Consider the following 20940-nt stretch of genomic DNA (forward strand, 5'->3'; position numbering starts at 1 on the left):
TATATTTGTTTGTTTTTTATTATAATAATAAATGAAATTAAATATCAAGTGAATGATATCAGTGAACATAAAACAATGTGATATCATATAAAACACTTTTGGAAAGATGCACATCATCAATCACAACACATATCATGACACGTTTGTATCTAATAAATATTCATATAAAATCATTATCACAGAATATTCTTGGATCATATAAATATTTTTTCAAAAACATAATATTCCAAAATGGATTTGACAAGCAATCAAGACATGGGACAAAACACTAATAAAATATATAAAATCTGATTAAGCATCCATTTCATACAAATATACAAAGTAAAAGTTATGATTATGCAAAATTGAGTTTGATATTAATAATAATTCTGCTTTATCTATGTCATAAATGTTGCAAACATATCTTTAACATTTTAAATGAGAGATGACGGTTGAAAATGAGCTCTATTCGATTGTTTAGAGATTATATTATATTAGAAATTAACATTCATAAGTCATGATATTCTATTTGACTTGATTCATACATCAAACTACATGTACTCTAATTTCACCAAACTACTAAACGACGACGTGAACTCACTCACACACTCTACTCGCAAAACATGATGGATTTCGAGTTTCTAACATCTTGAACGAACACTATCTGACTGCTTTTGATAAATACGGAACATGCATACTCTTTTATACAATGAATGAATGACTATGGCGTGAAACAGCTGATAACAGCAACATATATCCACAAAACTATTGATTTGTCTACGATAAACAACCGTTCGTTCAGCTCAGAACTCTGAAATACATGTATGTTAACATCACATGAAATATTATGCGATACCGGTGATATCGGACGCTACAAGGGGCGGTGGGTTAGCAGAGTGGTTAAAGCGTTCGCTCGTCACGCCGAAACCCCGGGATCGATGCCCCACAAGGGAACAATGTGCGAAACCCAGTACTAGTGTCCCCCGTCGCGATATTGCTAAAAGCGACGTAAAACTAAACTCACTCAGACGTTACAGTAAGTGAAGTGTGTACCGGCCCGACCTTCTTGCTTTGACACCCACCCCACCCCCCATTTTTAGACACGCCGTCATGCAATTGAAATACTGTTCACAGCGTTAAACCTAACTCGCTCACGTTGAGTACTATGGTGCCGGGCGAATGGTATACGTCACCTCCATGCCGCTCTTCACATGCTCACTGAAGTGACAATGCAGGATCCAGGTGCCCGGATTATCCGTTAGCATTGTCACCACCTGCGTCGTCGAAGGGAATACCTCAATGACGTCACCTCTGTGAACTTTGTCGGACCTCGAGAGGAAAGTCTGCCCGTGGAAATGAACAGGGTGGTAGTCAAATGTTGATCCAAGTCCAAGTATGAACCAATCAACGCAGTCTCCTTCATCCATGACCAGACCATCCAGGTTACCATAGATACGACCGTTAATGGAATTCATGGAATTGCTTGCTCGGAACTCGGCGTCTTGAAGATCCGTTCTTTGTGGTGCGAACCTGTCAACATTGTCGTTAAGGTACCAGCTGTCGTTTTCATCAAACACGAAGAAGAGTATGGCGAATTCCCGATCGACGTCACGTCTTGCATCATCGTAACTCATCGTCCCGGAGCTGCAGATGATCAACGGGCCAACCAGCCCGCTGTTCATGTCCTTGACAGAGTTCACGGACGAATAATACATCCAGGATATACAATCAGGGTCGTTCTTTCCGGGACCGGCTCTTTCAGGCACCTCCCATCTGTAGGTGAATGTTTGACCCGGAAGTACTCCGTCGTCACCTTTCTGACTGGTTCCGTCGTTGTAAAGCGACCCCTCATTGGCTTTGTCGTACCGGACACCTTGAGGATGAATGGAGTAGGGTCTTGTGGCCTTATTCTTGAAAACTACCTCAATGATATCCCCGACCTCACCTCTTATGACAGGTCCGAGGACAGCAAGGTGTTCCTGTTTCGTTGTGCGGGCTTTACGAGTGTTGAATGTGGCATCTGTGTACTCTCGGTATACAGCCTTCTTGTATGTGCTACCAATGAAATAGTCGTCATCCTTCACGAACAAGTGCCCTGGTCTGAAAAATAAGGGAAGAGCATTCGGAGTCGTTCCTAGAAGTTAATTCTTGATTGTGCTTGTGTGTGCACACAGCAAATATGCCAGCTATAGGGCGACGCTCTGTAAATAATCGTGTCTGGATCAGACAATCCAGTGATCAACAGCATGAGCATCGATCTACGCAATTGGGATACGATGACATGTGCCAACCAAGTCAACGAGTCTGACCGCCCAATCCCGTTAGTTGCCTCTTACGACATGCATGGGTTACTGAAGACAAATTCTAAGCCGGATCATCACGGGTTTCATTCCAGCTAATTAACGACCCCTTGTCAATAATAGATTCTGGACCAGTTAGTGATTGAGATCATGCAAAGCGTTCCTCGATAAGATTAGACAGTAAAAATAATAATAGACTCCAAGGATATGCAGCTTCTTCCATATTGTAACATGTTAGAATTTGAAGAATGAGCCAAATATCTGCATGACAGATATTTATGTCAAATACAGTATTATTCGAGTTATATTTTACATTCTAATATTTCATGACTATGTGAATAGTTTGTCCTGTTTTAGTTACTATCGATGAAATCACTTTCAAAATACTTAATATATAAACTGAAATTCTGTATCTACACACATGAAAGCTAAGAAGATATTTAACCATACATTTAGATCTGTTATAGAATACCAACCTATTTCAAATGTATTAGAAATAAACATTTCGTTTCAATTAGACTTACAAAGAAGGATCTGTCAAATTCTCCCCTGTCACGAGATCTCGCTGTATCGGAGCATAGTCCCAGTCTACTTCCTCGGCAGCGATGAAATACTTCCGGGTTTTGCTGGCTACAAAAGGTTTCGGCCGGGTTCCACACGACTTGACGTCATACAGAGCCACCATCCCAGTCTTAAAGTGGAAGTTAGTCCGACATACAAGTGCCCATTTACCTATGAGAAAGATAGAACAGGATCTATATAATGCTGCAAAAATATTTCTTTGACAGACAGACAGACAGACAAATATTTGATTGTCATGCACAGGACTATGAATACATGTCATTTAGATAGTGGTTAAATGTAACATATGTTATATTTGGGATTTTCTCAGAAAAGTACAGATTCTAGTACTTTTGTTAGGTTGGTTCCAATCCAGGATTCGAACCTGCACTCTCAGAGTGAGGCACCTAACGATGATCTCCAGCACACAAAGTCAGTCATCTAACCCACTCAGCCACCTGGGCGTCCATACGAAATGGAAGTCTGACATAAACAGGACTTACCAGAGCCATGTTGATTAAAAAGGGGTGATAAAGTATAATCATATCAGGATTAATTTTCATAAAATTGCCATATATATCTGAAACTGGACCTTTGATTTAAATGATATCCCTCATAACAACCCCGGCATGAACCAACTCTCAAGACTCGATTATTTTGTCAATAATGATATTACATCTGAGTTGTGGAGTAAGTGAGTGAGTGGGTATGGTTTTACGCCGCTTTTAGCAATATTCCAGCAACATCAAGGCAGGGGGCACCAGAAATGGGCTTAACACTTTGTACCTATGTGGGGGATCGAACACGGGCCTTCGGCGTGACAAGCGAACGCTTTAAGCACTAGGCTACTGAACACCCGTCTGTGTTGAATTTTCTCATCGAGATAACCACATAATTCAGGAACGTTTCCTAAACAAAATGATGAAATAACAGGTCCCGATAAACCCGTTTTAACACTGACAAATGAGCCACTGACCAACTCTATCTGGTGTCGACAACAGGGTGACGGCCGAGCCAGGGATGATTTCTTTGCCCTCCACTTTTGTCCCAAGGAAATCCAGCGTTTGTCCGTCAAAGTTGACGCCGTGCATGTCAAACCATCCCCCAAAGCCGATGATGTGCCAGGCAACTTCATCTCCCTGGCACATCTCCAGACCCTCCAGGTTGCCAAACATTCGTCCATTAATGGCTGTCATAAAGAAAGGAACATATCATAGTCAATACTCTATTGGTGTATCACTGCAGGTGCTTCTGTTTATGAATTCCACACATAGGCATGTAAACAACTCTATTGATACCCGTTCCTGTCAATAGACATCAAAACACATACCTGATTCTAAATGAATTGAAATTAATGCAACCGCTACTACTTCTGATACTACTACAACAGCTGCTTCTACTACTACTACTACTATTACTACTACTACTGCAGCTGATACTACTACTACTACTGCTACTACTGTTGCTGCTACTAGTAATACTGATAGTGCTGATACTACTGCTAACCCTACTACCGCTACTACTAGTAATGCTAGTACTACTACAGCTGCCGCTGCTACTACTGCAGTTGCTGGTGCTACTACTACTACTACTGCTGCTGAAGCTGATGCTACTACTACAGCTATTGCTCTTTCTACTGTCATTCTCTACTACTACTACTACTACTACTGCTGAAGCTGATGCTACTACTACAGCTATTGCTCTTTCTACTGTCATTCTCTACTACTACTGCTACTACAATTGATGTTACCACCACCGCCACTACTACTATTACTACTACCGCCGCTGCAACAGCCTCTGCTACTGCTTCTACTTTAACAATATCATTCCGCCACTGTCGCTGCCAGTGTGGCTACTACTGCTACAGTGGAATCTGAATAAACTGAATTTGTATAAGAACAAACGTTTAGTCTGGTTTTAACAGAACCAAACTAGTCAGAAGCCGGTTATACTGTTACCACTGTATATCATATATCATGTTACATATCTATTCAACGTTCTCATGTCTAACAGACCGACGATCCTCTTTTGTCACCTACCATGTTTTCGGTTTGAGCCGAAGAAGGCAGGGTCATCCTTGTTGACGGACGCTGGGTCCGTTGTGTAAGTCTGAATGTTGTGGTCAATGTACCATGACCTGTTCTCGTCCACTGTCAAGAACAGAAGGTACAGGTGGGTCAGACGACCGTACCAGGTGGGCTGACTCCTCCTGAACAGGAACCCGGACTGAAAGAAAAAGACGTTCGTGGGTGAAATGATGTATTTTAAACAACCGTTTTAACAACACCAAAACCTGTATCACTGGGCAGGCGAGAATGACCATGGGTTTATCACATATTGTAACTTTATGTGGAATGGAAGGTGGTCTTCTTGGCGAACGGTCAACTAACAGATCACACTAGTTTTTCCAAGTTTTTTTTCTGTTGCCTGTTGGGTGACAACAATTTCAAATTTGTTAACAATGCAGTCAGTTTCCAAAACACGTACCCGTGAAGGTCCGGGCTAGAAATGATCCTAGGTAACCCATGCTTGTCGTAAGAGACGACTAACGGGATCGGGTGTCAGGCTCGCTGACTTGGTTGACACCATGTCATCGGTTCCCAGTTGCGCAGATCGAGTGCGGCGTAAACCTAAACTCACTCACACACTCACCAAAACATGTTCTGTATCTCTAGGTTAATAAGGAAATTGTGTAGATAGAAATATGAAGAAATTGGTCTCTAATGAAAATGTCAGCCGTGTTCTTTGTACCACTGTCCCATTGAAACATACGTTTCTAGCAATACGTTTGTATCACAGATAAAAACGATACACAATTACGATAATATTAGCATCACAGTGTCATATTTTACTGACTGACCGTTCGTTTTCTAAGTTGGCCTCTATTGCAGACGAGGAGTGGGCCAAGGAGACCGGAGTGCACGTCTCTGATCGGGTCAGCCGCGGAGTGATATGTGTGGGTCAAACAGTCGAGGTCATCTCGTGAAGGTCCCATGATCTGGGGGACCCGAAACTTGTAGGTGATTGTCTCCCCTGGCTGAGCTACTTTTCCGGTTGTTTGATTTGCTGAAACGAAAGATTCAAATGTCATAACGCATGGTAATGGAGATTCAAAAGCGGGAGATCTAGAGAGCATGTTGTTTAAGGCCATAATATTAAATCTATATCAAGGCAATGAATATAATCAATCCCAATGAATCCCGGTTTCAGAAAACAATGACATGCTCTTTGCAAGTTCTCATATTGTGGCCATCCGATCCTCATTTTAGTCGGTTCTTAAGACAAGCAAAGGGTTACGGATCCCCGTGCAGGTCATAAGCCGAGTAAATCGTGCCCCTAATGATATTCTCTGTAAGGACTGGGTTCTCTTTAGTTGAACGCATACGCAGATTTTGTCAAATGCGTGGTAATGTGTTTATGGTTTCTGGGACAATCCGTGACTACATAACTCAAAAACGTTTGTGGGTATTTTGAGCGAATATACTCCAAAACTTCGAAGGGTATGTGTGTAAAGTCTTGTCGTGTTTACCTTACGTCGGAGTGAAGCTCAAAATAACACCTGTAAACTTTCTACATGGCTGCATTTTTATGAAACGTAACAGTAAGTGCAAAGAACTAACACGCAACGGATCTTAGCATCTACGGGGCGTAACTCTGTACACTGACAGGGACACTTGGTGCCTATAATGTCAATTAAAACTGTTTGAATCAAGTCTGATGTTTAGACAAAAACTTCACACTTACTCTTGGGATTGTTGTAAAGGAACCCTTCATTTTCTTTTGTAAACATAACTCCGTGTGGATATACCGAGTACTGCCTATCGGCGTTGTTGCGGAAGACGATCTCGATTGTCTCCCCTTCCTCGCCTGCAATGACAGGTCCCATGAATCCCAGGTGTTTCTCATTATCCTTCCTTCCTTTCTTCGTCCGGAAACTATCGTCAGTGTACTCCACGTAAACAGCCTTTCTATACACTCCCCCGATGCGGTCTGGCCCTCGTGTAAAATACTGGCTCGCAATGCTGAAAGGTTAAAAATTCAAACTTAAATTGCTAGTCATGTTCCATCGAATCTAGGTACTATTCTACACTCTGCTAACTTAGTCTTTATGAATGCTCGTAAAGCGGTTACTAATCATCTTAATTAAGCACATACAATGTCCCTGTTTTAAGGGTTTAAATTTTGGAGACAACCCTTTTAAGCACAGCTGCATTTAGGACCGCCATTATCTGCGTTTACATCATGCATACAATAGTCTCAACGTAATGTTATCAAATAATTAGAAAAAATGGAAGGTTTACCCTGCTGAATCGCCAGTCAGATTTCCTCCATTGAACAAGTCTTTACCGGAAGGACCATAATTCCACTCAATGAGTTCCGCAGCAAGATAGTATTTCCTGTTCCGGGATTTGCCGTAGCCCCACGGAAGACGCGGTGATTCGAACAAATTAATGCTTCTCTTCCCTCGCCAACCTCTGCGAGGGTTTACATTCAGGAATGCGTGCATGCCACCTGGTGGGGATGAGAAGTATATCCTTTACATAACGAGAATTACACGATCACTGTTGACTTCCAAATACAAGAACATTGTGTAATTCTATAGGAGTCTGGACAGTGTATGGTTGAAAATAGTATCAGACAGCAATATTCTAGTAGTTTAACGCAGAATATCATTCACCGTTGGACCAAAAAATAGTGTTCACAAGGACTTTACACTTGGATTCGCTCGCGAGGTCTGCCAGATTCCGTAAACCTACGTAAATCTACCTAATGGTGCCTACCGCATTTATCTTACGAATATCACTGCGCGGAACACTAGAAATTCGCTCCACATCTTGTACCCTCATGGAAAATCGAACCCGGGTCTACGGCGTGACGAGCGATGTTCGAAAATCTGTACGCCCCTTTAACTTCTCGCATTTAATGTAGGCGGTAAAACATAATTCCTTCCATTTCGTTGATTAAACTCTAAAAGAATGCTTAATATTCTACACAAAAAGGAAGGTAGTGATATTACAAGATTTCCACCTACCGTCGAATGCCTCGGCGATTCTGCTCGACAGCAGCCACGTGCCGGTGTTGATGGGTATCATACGAGCTGATACAAACGTAGCTGGATAGAAGGTAACTGTGTCCACTCTGTAACAGACAGACGACAGACAGTTGTATGATATTATCTGTTCAGATTGTATAGTTTAAGGCCAAGATTCTTGGCCTAGATTTTCGAAGCTCTCTTAGCGCTAAGATAGCAGCAAGTGCCATACATTAACATTAACTCACGACTATCTTAGCGCTAAGAGAGCTTCGAAAATCTAGGCCCTGAACTTTACACATAATACTGGAGATTGGATCCGAACCTGGTTAGAATCAGATCAACGCAACACACGAGGAAAACTAAACCCAAGAATATATCTCAGAGAATGTTTTGTTGCCGGAGGTGAGATTCTCATCCCTAACCATCTTCCTTTTGGTAGTTTCTGAAACCCGCTTAAATGGGAAACTTAGCTTCTGCAATTGACATTCAGATGAATTTTAGATCATATTGTTGACCCAACACTGCTCACACAAACCTTTTAAACTGTATCAGTTAATAATCCACTGATCACATACAAACAGTTGTTTATGGATTGCTGTTTAATGCTCAGCAATATTCCGGTTAAATTGCGATGTTCTGGACACAATAGAGAATTGACGAGACAACCTTGTGATTGGCATCAAAAACATCGATTGGGATGAAGATGACATGTATCAAATATGTCACCGTGCTTGACCAGTGTTTAATTTAAGCACAAGGCACAAAATACAAGACTGGTACTGAATAGACACTCAGTAGAGTAGAGTTCCACTTAAATCTTATTTCATCCTTTTCCATCTGTACAGTCGTATCCAAACCATTTTACTCGGGATATATTACCCAGATATGGTTAAGGTCCGGGTTAGAATATTGATCTTCAGTAACCCATGCTTGTCGTAAGAGACGACTAACGGGATCGGGTGTCAGGCTCGCTGACTTGGTTGACACATGTCATCGGTTCCCAATTGCGCAGATCGAGTGCGGCGTAAACTTAAACTCACTCACACACTCACCAAAACATGTTCTGTATCCCTGGGTTAATAAGGAAAGTGTGTAGATATATATATGGAGAAATTGGTCATGCTGTTGATCACTGGGTTGTCTGGTCCAGACTCGATTGTTTACAGACCGCAGCCATATAGCTGGAATATTGCTGAGTGTGGCGTAAAACTAAACTCACTGACTCTTTGCAGTGACTTCATTTTGTTTGTAGCGCCATGAGCAAACACTCTGTGCCTGGGGTTTGTCGCAGTATTGGTGCACATATTATAATTATTATTATGTTTTACGGATTAAAGATGAAAATGCAGCAGAGAGGGTTCGGGTGATCCTGGCACAGTCAGGCTGGTAAGGCTCATCATCAGCTCAGGGCCCTTGCCCCCTCTACACGCAGCCCAGACAGCGAATGGGTCTTCTCCCAGGAAACGCTGCCTAGTCGAACCCACCAAGAACTTTCCGGAGAATATGAAGGTTTATTATTATTATTTCTTTATTTATTTATTTATCCCACCCGACATACCTGTGATTCCTGTAGGTCAGGACTTGACCACTGAAGTGGGCACTCTGAATTCCGGTGTTGAGGGACAGGAAGTGGAAGATGACGTCATCACGCTGCCTCACATCGAGGCCAGGCAGGTTTCCATACATATAGCCGTTGACGTGGAACAACAAGTTGGATGTCTTGAAAGAGCCATCGTTATTGTTGCTAAGCGATAAGCATGCGGAAGGATTGCCACATTTGTCTAGGTTCTGGGAGAGGAGCCAACTCCGTCCTTCGTCAGTCTGGTCCATGTACAGCACGAATTCTTTGTCAATGTCACGACGTTTGTTGCCAAAACGAAGCGTTCCTGTATGAACACATTTAGCAAAGCTTTGTCCAACATTTATTTGAAACAAACAGGTTGAAAAAAAAGAATTGTCTGCACCAAAAACTCATTGTTACAGAAGGCATATTTTTACAAAAATAGACATAATGAAGAAGACATGTCTATGTGACTCATAGACATAATGCAAAATATATGTCTCCTTCCCAAATCATTGCCCCCTTCCCGAGATTCTCACGTATGTCCGTGTTCGTTGTAATGTCCCAATAAACACATACCAAATGGAACTGAAGCACATACGTTCTAGTTCTGAGTTATACGTTGCTAATATTGATAAAAACAATAATATGTAATAACATGAACATTACTTAATACTATATGATTAAACAGACCTGAATCAATGCATGTATTGAATCCTTTAGATTATGTATTTCAAGGATACTGAGATTCGATGTACAGAGTCTCTACCCTTAATAACACCAGGTTCAGGCGATAGTGAACTCGAATTCAAATTTCAAGATGACATGTACATATGTCAGTTACAACCTTATCACCAAAACAGTTAGCTATTCCAGATGATATATGACTGATATACAATTGACATTTGTAGTCCATGGTAGTAGTAGAAGCCCTTGAGATTTTAGGCCCACGTTTTCAAACACGTGAGGCATTTACCATTGTGTTGTATGGGCAAATATAGGCACACCCTTGCAATATTGAACTTTCCCGTTAAAGGACCCATGTCAGAAAATATTCCTTGCGTGAACCCTGTACACAGTTTAGACTGTGTTTACTGACCTCTCTTGCATGTCATAAGGACGCCGACCAATCCGCTGTCCACATCTTGGACCGGCGACACGTGTGAGTGATAGGCCCAGGCGAGACATCGCGAGTCGTCACTGGTGGGGGCAAAGTTGGGTGTCAACCTCCAGACATACGTGAACGTCTCTCCGGGACCTACGCCGTCATCAGCCTTGTCTGTACCTGTCGTCGCGTCGACGTAAAGCGCACCTTGAAAATGACAAGTGAAAAGTCATTCAAACACAGTTACAGTACAACCAGAAATTATTGAGAATTTAAAGATTGTTAATTTATATATATTTTTTCACTCATTACTCACGTATTAAATGTGAATATTTGCAGAAAATAACTCCAGATTCAAAGACAGGTGAACAGTTAGTATTTTGTCAAGTCACCATGGGCAGCAATGCAGGCTTCAATGCGGCGGGGCATACTACTGATCAAAGAAGTTAGAAAGTCGTGGTCCATGCTGTCCCAATATCGGACCACCTCTTCTTTCATTTCAGCAATATTTGTCAGATTTTTCTTATTGACACTTTCCTTCATAAGTTCTCAAACATTTTCTATTGGATTTAGGTCAGGGCTATAGCTTGGCCAATCTAATAATGTCATATTTTGGGTCCGAAAACAGGCCTGTGAATGCTTTGAGCGATGTTTTGGGTCGTTGTCCTGCTGGAAAATCCAAATATTTCCATAGAACCCGTGAGCAGTCCGAAGTAAATGTCCCTCGAGAATATCTGTGTACCGCTCACTGTTCATATTCCCTTCAAATACACAGAGGGGCGTTGCCTCTAACACAGACATGCCACCCCACACGTTAAATTTCGGACTGTACTTTGGGCACTGATACAAAGGTTTTTCAGTTTGTTTGGTCCAGAATTTCAGTGTATTAGGAAACAGCCACACAGAACTTTCATCTGAGAAAATCACATTGTCCCAGTTAAAATTTCTATGCTGTAAGCACCAGTTCAACCTTCGCTCCTTTTGTTCAGGTTTCATGATCGGTGATGGAATTCCTCGACTTTTCTGCCAACCCATTGCATGCAACTCAGTTCTAATTGTCTCCTTACAGACAGCCACAGTTCCTCTATCAATCATATCCAGCCTTAAGTTTTCTAAACTCCTTCGTTTGTTTTTAGAAACAAGAATACCAAGCCGCCTCCTGTCACCGACAGTCAATTTTCTGGGCCTACCTGCGCCTCTCTGGTGCTCAATGCCATATTCCATTTGCAATATTTTTCAAAACACGATAAACAGTGGACAAAGAGATGCCTGTTCTACTTGAAATCACTTTAGCTGATCAACTTCCTCTTCTCTAAATCATCCATAAAAATCCCTGAAAATGTCGTCTGCCAGCAAGTAAACAAAGGGGGATAACTCTTCACAAACTAATGAAAAAGGATTAACGGAGTTGTCTCTCTTGAATGAAACCAAGCACTTGATAGCTGGTCAAGGTTGTTTATACCAGAAATCCAATTAAACATATTCCTAAAATTCTCAATAATTTCTGGTCATGCTATATTGTCATAAGAATCAACAGCAGCGTCTGCGTTTTCGTTAACAGGGACGTGGGGTAGCCCAGTGGTTAAAGCGTATGCTCGTCACACCAAAGGAAGACCCGGGTTCGATTCCACGGGTACAATGTGTTAAGCCCATTTCTGGTGTCCTCCGTCGTAATACGAAACATACAGCCAGTCAGATTACTGAGCGAATGGGGTCAAGTTTAGACGAGGCCTCCAATATGTTTTTGTTTTAATTTAACTGAATTCGATCCGGTGATTACGACCATTGCATGTCGCCCTGACACCGTGGGACCTTGCTTATAATATCAATCACTGGTTAATGGTTTGTCCATTCCCAAACTGAATTACATTCAGTCAACCTTGGGGTAACTAGAATAATGGAGACTTGGAACGTACAAACAAACAAACAAACACAGGCATCACAATGAAAACTACGACAGCTGCTGTATCAAAACTAACCTTCAGCATCCTTATTGTACTGGACACCGTGAGGATGGACACTGAAATTACGTCCAGCGGTCATCGCCATGTTCTTGAAGTAGACTTTGATAGTGTCTCCAACCTCGGCCCGTAGGGTTGGACCCACATATCCCAAACTTGCCGCATGGGGGCGCTGCTTTGTAAAACCGCCATCAGTGAATTCCCGATATACTATTTTCCTGTACACACTTCCTATACGGTCCTGTCCCGGTTTAAGATACGTATCAAAATCACTGCGAACAAAATAGACAGACTTGATATCAGTCATATCCCCAAAATGTGATGACAACGGTATAAGAAAATGAACTGAAACGTGGCTTCATAATATAAAAAAGAAGCTGTTTTCCATGAGGTATCTTGCGTTTGAATGTTAATCACCAAATTCTCTGCTAATCAAAGCAGCAGTTTTTTGTTTCGACATTTACTACAGTTAGGGCCGTAAAGTTTTTGTACCAAGTAATTGCCATCCGTGTGTACAAAATTGATTACCCCATCCCCCTACCTCCCTAGAACAAAATGGGTAAAACCCCTTAAAATCATCCTTAAGTCTATATAATAGTCACACACTAATAAAAAAATAGTATTCATTTGCAATATATTTTCTGTTACAATATTCACACATTATATACTTAATGAAAGCAGGCTAAATATATTTTAAGGAGAATGTTAAGTTAATGTTATCAACGAGATATCAAGGCTGGTTCGCATACTTTGACTCTTATAGTCGGTATTTCATTAACAGGTATGGTTAGCTAAACGAGTATACAGATACGTGAAGTATAGTTTGATTCAGGAGTGAGTGAGTTTGGCGTTAAGTCACGTTGGTCTTATTTATTTAATCCGTTAGGCGTTTTAGTTCTTATAAATTAGTTACAGTGAGTGAGTTTAGTTTTACACCGCACTCAGCAATATTTCAGCTATATGGCGTTACTGAAGATCAATATTCTAACCCGGACCTTCATGGGTATAAATGGGTTACAGGAATCCACTGACCATAAAAATCCCGAGAGAAATATAAAAATATCAATTAAAGAGTTTATTTTATTGCCATTGAGACTAAAATCCATATTTAGAAATATTATCAAAACAAAATTGTTTTCATACCTGATCCCAAAACAAATTGTCAAGATATGGCCATCATTGAATTTTAACGAAATAAAAAAATACCTGTCGACCATACGTTTTAGAAAAATACAAACAAGAATTTAAGTGTTGTTTAATAGCCATTTCGTGTTCGTTTCATTTTCAGGCACAACTAAAATGAAGTATGCTTTCATTTACCCCGCAGTATATATTCAAATACAGCAACAAAGTTCGAAGGAAACAAAATAAGAACAAATAAAATATAAAATCCCTGCTAGAAACAAGCGGGAGGAGAAAAAGTATTAAATATTCAATATATTCTATACAGTTAAAAAGTACTTACCTGTTGTTATTTACCCTGTTCCCGTGGGGAGCATAGTTCCATTCGATTTCAACAGCACCGATGTAATACTCACGTATGCGAGCATTCACTGAATAAAACAGTGCCAATACACAAAAGAAAACTAAAAAATTCATTTCATTAAACAAAAAAATCTACTTCTGAATGGAATTCGAATCGCAAGTTTTTCAATATTTTAAACGTCCGAACTAAACCTATGTAGCAGCCTTTAGTGATTCGATCTCCGATGCGTTCCGAAGCTTAACGAGTCCCCGATATTTTATATCTTTTCCAAACCGGATAAGACACACGTGGTCTATTGACGTATGATTGTGCAAAGAAAATAAAAGGCGTGGACGGATCTTCGATGAGGAAGTTCGCAGGAATTGGACTTTCCAGAATTGTGGAGTAAATGTAACTAAACTTAGCAAGGAGTTAAACGTTTTCACCTATTGATTGCGTCACAATATTTAGCTATTGCTCTACATAGTTACATGTTTTCACTCACGTACGAGGTGACTCAGTGAACCTTTGGGTCATGTACGCGTGTCCCTAATGTAAACTACAGACACGAGGCTTTGTCGGCGTTGCTAAACATTATCATTTCAGTGTTATGAGAATCGTTTTATATGAATGAATTCTTGTTTTATTTTATACGTTTTATTGATTCATGATCACCTTTTATTAAATCGATTTGATATTTACGCCCATTTTCGTTCGTTCAACCTTTCTCATATTTTAATTGTTTTAACGTCCACCATTAGAAGCTTGTAACCCTGTATCGCTTTGGAGGTGAGGTTAAATTGGGTTTAACGTCGTACTTGAGAATATTTGGCTCATATGACGACGTGCATGCGTGTGTATGTGTATGTGCGGACTTAAGCTGGTTTTATAGTGCTAGCCCACTGAAATACCATGTCGCAGTGAAGCATGAATACCCCACTCAGACACATTATACTGACTCCGAGCCGACCAGTCCTTGTTCTACCCATTAATGTCGAGCGCCAGGCAGGGACCAATAAGTACCATATTTTAATGTGTTTTGGTATGACGCGGTCGGGAATCGAACCCGCGACCTTCCGCTCTCCGGGCGGACGCTCTAACCACTATACCACAGAGGCGGTCTATATCGCTTTGAAGGGGCGGTGGGGTAGCCTGGTGGTAAAGCGTTCGATCGTCACGCCGAAGGCCCGGGTTCGATTCCCTACATGAGTACAATGTGTGAAACCAATTTCTGTTGTCCCCCGCCATGGTATTGCTGGAATATTGCCTACATGGGTACCTATTTCATTAGGTACCGTAACGCTCTACTGTTATATAATTAACAACATAATTATGTATATAATATACTTTTATATTAGTTTTGCATAAGTTTACTCTTTAAGTTATTAATTAACGGAATATTCGTTCTATGGCTTTACGTATATTTGTTTGTTTATAGGTATATATTGACACATTTTTTCAGTATACACTAAACGTCAAAAGAAACGTTACCCTCCTACCTTATGAATTACTTAAAAACTATCAAAGATATATTAGAAGATACTAGTTTACACGAAAGCTTAAAACACAGCTTTATGCAAATCACGAAAAACAATTCTTAAATGTATTCATATTTAGGTTAAATGTGTCTATTTCTGAAGAGTTAAATTGTGCTATTTTCTCCCATGCCGAAATAAACAAATAACAGTGATTTAGATGTCCACGCATCACAACGCCAGCTGAAGATGGGTACCTCCGTCTTTAGGAAGGAGGGTAACGTTTCTTTTATCGATTAGTGTATATATCTCTCGAGATGTGGGTATGCTTCTCGACCCGTTTGTCTCTGAACAAACATATTAATAATAACTGCATAAGAGTGAGTTAGTGACTTTACTTTTACGCCGCTTTTAGCAATATTCCAGCAATATCACGGTGGGGGACACCAGAAATGGGCTTCACACATTGTACCTAAGTGGGGAATCGGTGTCCTCCCATTACGCAGACAGGCAGTTCGTAGACTCCTTAAAGTAACAACATTTACGGTTTAATAAACAGATTAACTACTACCTGTTACCTACACATTATAATGGTATAGTCCAAATCAAAACACACAGAACAAAACTGGAGCTATATTATTTACTTTGAAAGATCGCCGAAAAGAAAACCTTCTAGTTCAGTGTCTGTCAATCGACTGTCTGTCAGATGGGTGTCTGTCAATTTGGAGATAACCGAATCGTTGTCCTCCCATTACGAATCGACCCCGGATCTACATCGTGACGGGCAAACGCTTAACCACTAGGCTCCTACCGCCCCAGTCACCAAACATTAATAATTTTCTCTATCAAATCGCAAATGGGACGAACAAGGGGAGTTGATGTGTTGTGGTATTTTCGTGAGAAACAAATTAACATACAGACAGTTAATACCTTTAAAGAAAATATTTAAGTGACAGTTAAGCATTATTTAGCATTGACTCAGTTAAGGAAAAGCTCGGAATATGCGCGCTGATATTACTGTTGATATCAAAGTCCATGTCCTGGTAGATATTTCGATGTCTGTTTTGATTGGCTTTTGTGTACCTATGCAGGATCGTATTTCCGTGTATAGACCCCCCGAGGCGTTCCTTGAATCAGGCCCAAGGCTTAATAATAACGATTAAACATAATGCTCTGGTGCATGTAAATACCATGGCTCCGAGTCAAACATAGTTTTTTAATGACGATTGTGTTTCACGGAACAGGGAAATGAAGTTAGCATGAAAACATATTTTGTGCAGATGAATATTTTAAACAGTAATTATATATGTACAAACCTGTTCATCCTTGAACACGGATATTTGAATACAAAAGAATAATTGTAGTAATATTTTATACGATAGATACCAGATTTGCTAGATAATTTATGTTCAATGTTCAATTTCAAAATGACAGAGTCAGACCCTCAAAAAGGTTTAGGAACTCCTACAATGATCTTTGTTAACATTGTTTGGCTTGCAAAGTAACATTTTTCCATTTGCTGTTTACACATAGCAATATCAATCGCCAAAACGCAGCAATATTCAAGCAGTATATGCTTCCATTTCACATGTAGAATGACTCTAGAAGCCTAGAAAAGACGATATGATACACAAGTACGAGAAATATGCCACGATTAACAGCTGAAGTGAGAGAAAAAGTCATTAGGATGGTGCAGAAGGGGTCGACATACAACGCCAGTTGAAGATAGGTACCTCCGTCATTAAGGAAGGAGGGTAACTTTTCTTTTGGCGTTCAGTGTATCTTACAATGTAAAATATATTTTCGAAAATTCAATATATCTGATTATTGACATGGTTTTAAACTTATATCTGGAACACTAGATCAAACTAATGTGTAAACATGGAACATTATAAAAGTTAAAACAGCTTACTTTAATTCTGACGAATTTTCATTTATTGCTGTGTTGACGTATACATAGTGTTGAAGTTTTATTTCCCTGGAAATTTTTCAGCTACCATGGCTCGTTAATTAATAACCTGCGAGACAAAATGTGACGGAATTCATGTTGACATGCCAGGAGTTATTTTTAGGTGTTTTGCAAATAGGACGCGTTTTTACCAGTCTTGTAACTGTCCAAGTTGAGTTTGTTTGCGGATCCGACTACATTTTGAAATAGAACAATGTTGTCACGAATTGACATTAAATGTTATGTCGAATAACAAGTAATCTGTACACGCATTATTAGGAGGATAACATACGAAGAACATGTGAAGATCGGGGTAAGAATGTATCTTTAGCAACCCATGCTTGTCGTAAGAGGCCACTAACGGGATCGGGTGGTCAGGCTCGCTGACTTGGTTGACACATGTCATTTTATCCCAACTACGTAGATCGATGAACACGATGTTAATCACTAGATTGTCTGATCCAGGGGACGATTATTTACACACCGCCGTCAGATAGCTGGACAACTACTGAATGCTGTGTTAAACAACCAAGTCAGCGAGCTTTACACACACCCCCAACCCCCCACCCACCCCGATCCTGTTAGTCGCCTCTTACGACAAGCATGGGTTACTGAAGATCAATTCTAACCCTGGTCTTCACCGGTCCGTTTCTATGAAGACACTTTAATTTACCAATATATGGCGCATATATGACCATGAGCACGCCCTGTGTCAGCAAACAATCTGTACATGCTTAAACATCCGACAGCAAACAAAGAGACAGCTGCAGCGACGGATAACTCTTAAACTGCACTGTTAGCTGTAAGACCAGGAAGTTTAATGATCATTTTTTGAAAGACGATCTAGCATCTACCCGACTGAGGCCAAATCCTGTTGAAATAAAATCCCCACATAAATCGTGTTGAGAATACATTTGTTTCTTCCTATATATATCATGGAAATGTCAACTCTGGGTGGTGTTCTGAATCAAACAGTTCATTGTGACATCGACGTATTTGCATGCCTTGTTCATTGCTCTACACGTGATGGTGTTGTACCAGATTCCGCTCGCAGTGATGTCAGTCAGATGTCGATAGCTGATATCGACATCAAACAGCTGACTTTAGCGAGTAGGTTAGTCACTGGATACACACATATAGACTTTATGGTAGGTACGGAAGTATTTCATGAAATGACTTATCATGACTCACCGAGACTTCTCAATGATTCCGGTTCATTATAAGATGTATCCTCAAGTTTTCCATGAAACTGCTACCACGCTTGTTGTTCGAAACCATTTGCCCATAGAGATATTTGCGTGGGCGATACAATAGCTTTGGAGGGGGTTTAGTTGTCCTTCAGCTGTCAGATATGTTGATTCAATGCTTTACACTGGTTGTTAGTTTGTGACCCCAGGGAGAGTGGTGAGGGGGAACCACCAGAAGTAGGCGTTATACAATGCATCATCCATGTAGGGAATCGAACCCCACTGTGGTGTAACGAGCGAACGCTTAAACCACTAGACCACTCTCTCAATGTACAGTGATTCTCACCGAGCGTGAGAAGTACGACTGCCTTTCTATGGTTTCAACTGTAGATTATCTGCTACTAATATTGACCGTTGACTGACCTTCTGTCTGCAGCTCATTATGGAAGCTCACGCATACATTCTAGACACGCACATTACGAATGTACTGATGAGTACATTATGACTGTAGTAGAAGTAGCAGTAAGTTTAGTTTTACGCGCCTTTAGCAATATTCCAGCAATATCACGGCGGGGAACACCAGAAATGGCTTCACACATTGTGCCCATGCGGGGAATCGAACCCGGGTCTTCGGCGTGACGAGCGAACGCCTTAATCACTGGGCTACCCCACAGCCCCACATTATGGCCGTGGTATGGGTATCGAAGTTTCAGATGCCCATATATTACGTAACATTTAGTATTTTTATTTACGTAATTTAGATATTATTAAGCAATGTTTCTTTACTCTGATCGTTTACTTAAGTCACATAACCTACAGTCCGTTTGAGTTCAACTGAGACTGATGAATTGCCCACTAACGCAAAATCTGATAAATGCTGCAAAACCAAATTTTGCACAGTCACATGAAATGGACACACCAGCTCTGATGATTTGTCTCATAATTTTGGACACCAGAATAAAATAGTTGTTTAACATATACGATCATTATTTTGTTGTCACTTTACACTAGTTTGTACGAGGGAGGGGGGGGGGAATTGCTGGTAGAACAGCCAGGTAATCAACATGCGTGTGCAGTATAATTTCAATTTCATACGTGCAATGTGCACACCTGGCTGTTTTACCAGCAAGTGGTCCCCCCTCGTTAAATAAGCCGAAAAATAAGAAAAATCCATTCTCTTTTGAAATCTCAATTTGAATTTGAAAATTATCTAACGTCCCTACCGTTTAACAAAATTATCCCCTTACTCCATTTTCGTACTTCATCCCACCATTTACCAGTTGAAGAAGGAAGATGGAATAGCATACCAATAAATGAAAGAAAATGTAAATTATGTTGTATGAATGATGTGGGTGATGAGTTTCATTATATTCTTAAATACAAATATTTTAGAAAACTTAAGAAAGATCAATGTATATACCAGCTTCCTTTATAATCAGACCAAATATGTTAAAAGTTAAATCACTCTTTACATGTGAAAAGATATCTGTTATGAAAAATCATCTCAGTATATTCTGTAAATATATCATGCAAATTGTAAAGTCTTCCGGCTAACTACTATTCCGCCACAAAATTTATTGTCATTTGTACCTCATATGCCGATGATATCGGCCTGAGAGTAATAAAGTTCTGTTCTGTTATTTATTTTATGGGCCATTCCTATTTCATTAAGAGGGAACAGGCAGGGGGATTAGCTGTGCACTCAACCAAATGGTTTGTTTTTTTAACCTGTCTGCCTATTGGGATGTCTGACAAATGGGAGGATACCTGCTAAAGATTTCAAGCATCACGTCGTAGTAGCATTTGTCACGCCGAAGGCCCGGGTTCGATTCCCTACATGAGTACAATGTGTGAAACCAATTTATGGTGTCCCCCGCCGTGATATTGCTGCAATATTACCTACATGGGTACAATGTGTGAAACAAATTTATTGTGTCCCCCGCCGTGATATTGCTGCAATATTACCTACATGGGTACAATGTGTGATACCAATTTCTGGTGTCCCCCGCCGTGATATTGCTGCAATATTGCCTACATGAGTACAATGTGTGAAACCAATTTCTGGTGTCCCCCGCCGTGATATTACTGCAATATTACCTACATGGGTACAATGTGTGAAACCAATTTCTGGTGTCCCCGCCGTGATATTGCTGCAATATTACCTACATGGGTACAATGTGTGAAACCAATTTATGGTGTCCCCGCCGTGATATTGCTGCAGTATTACCTACATGGGTACAATGTGTGAAACCAATTTCTGGTGTCCCCCGCCGTGATATTGCTGCAATATTACCTACATGAGTACAATGTGTGAAACCAATTTCTGGTGTCCCCGCCGTGATATTTGCTGCAATATTACCTAC

The 20940-nt window shown here is 40.5% G+C and overlaps 1 protein-coding gene across 1 annotated transcript; it reads right to left on the reverse strand.

Annotated features, from left to right (window-relative positions):
• LOC124258339 (hephaestin-like protein) lies at nucleotides 1–14221 on the reverse strand. The gene is made up of 12 exons (XM_046692428.1): nucleotides 13968–14221; nucleotides 12521–12774; nucleotides 10536–10748; nucleotides 9434–9761; nucleotides 7873–7979; nucleotides 7142–7352; nucleotides 6585–6862; nucleotides 5701–5906; nucleotides 4880–5066; nucleotides 3817–4029; nucleotides 2804–3011; nucleotides 1–2079 (listed from the first exon to the last, which is right to left on the reverse strand). The coding sequence occupies exons 1-12, from the start codon at nucleotides 14099–14101 to the stop codon at nucleotides 1143–1145; spliced, it is 3276 nt and encodes a 1091-aa protein (XP_046548384.1). The 5' UTR covers nucleotides 14102–14221; the 3' UTR covers nucleotides 1–1142.
• Between the last annotated feature and the right edge of the window lie 6719 nt (nucleotides 14222–20940).

Source organism: Haliotis rubra, unplaced genomic scaffold (genome assembly GCF_003918875.1).
Source record: "Haliotis rubra isolate DU_JTF1 unplaced genomic scaffold, ASM391887v1 Scf69, whole genome shotgun sequence".
Taxonomy (NCBI): domain Eukaryota; kingdom Metazoa; phylum Mollusca; class Gastropoda; order Lepetellida; family Haliotidae; genus Haliotis; species Haliotis rubra.

Coding starts and splice junctions, on each gene's coding strand:
- LOC124258339 (XM_046692428.1), bottom strand. CDS start 14,101: ATGAATTTTTTAGTTTTCTTTTGTGTATTGGCACTGTTTTATTCAGTG. Junction 10,749..12,520: donor GTACAATAAGGATGCTGAAG/GTTAGTTTTGAT, acceptor GTCATTTTCAAG/GTGCGCTTTACGTCGACGCG. Junction 3,012..3,816: donor GTCGACACCAGATAGAGTTG/GTCAGTGGCTCA, acceptor TCTTTCTCATAG/GTAAATGGGCACTTGTATGT.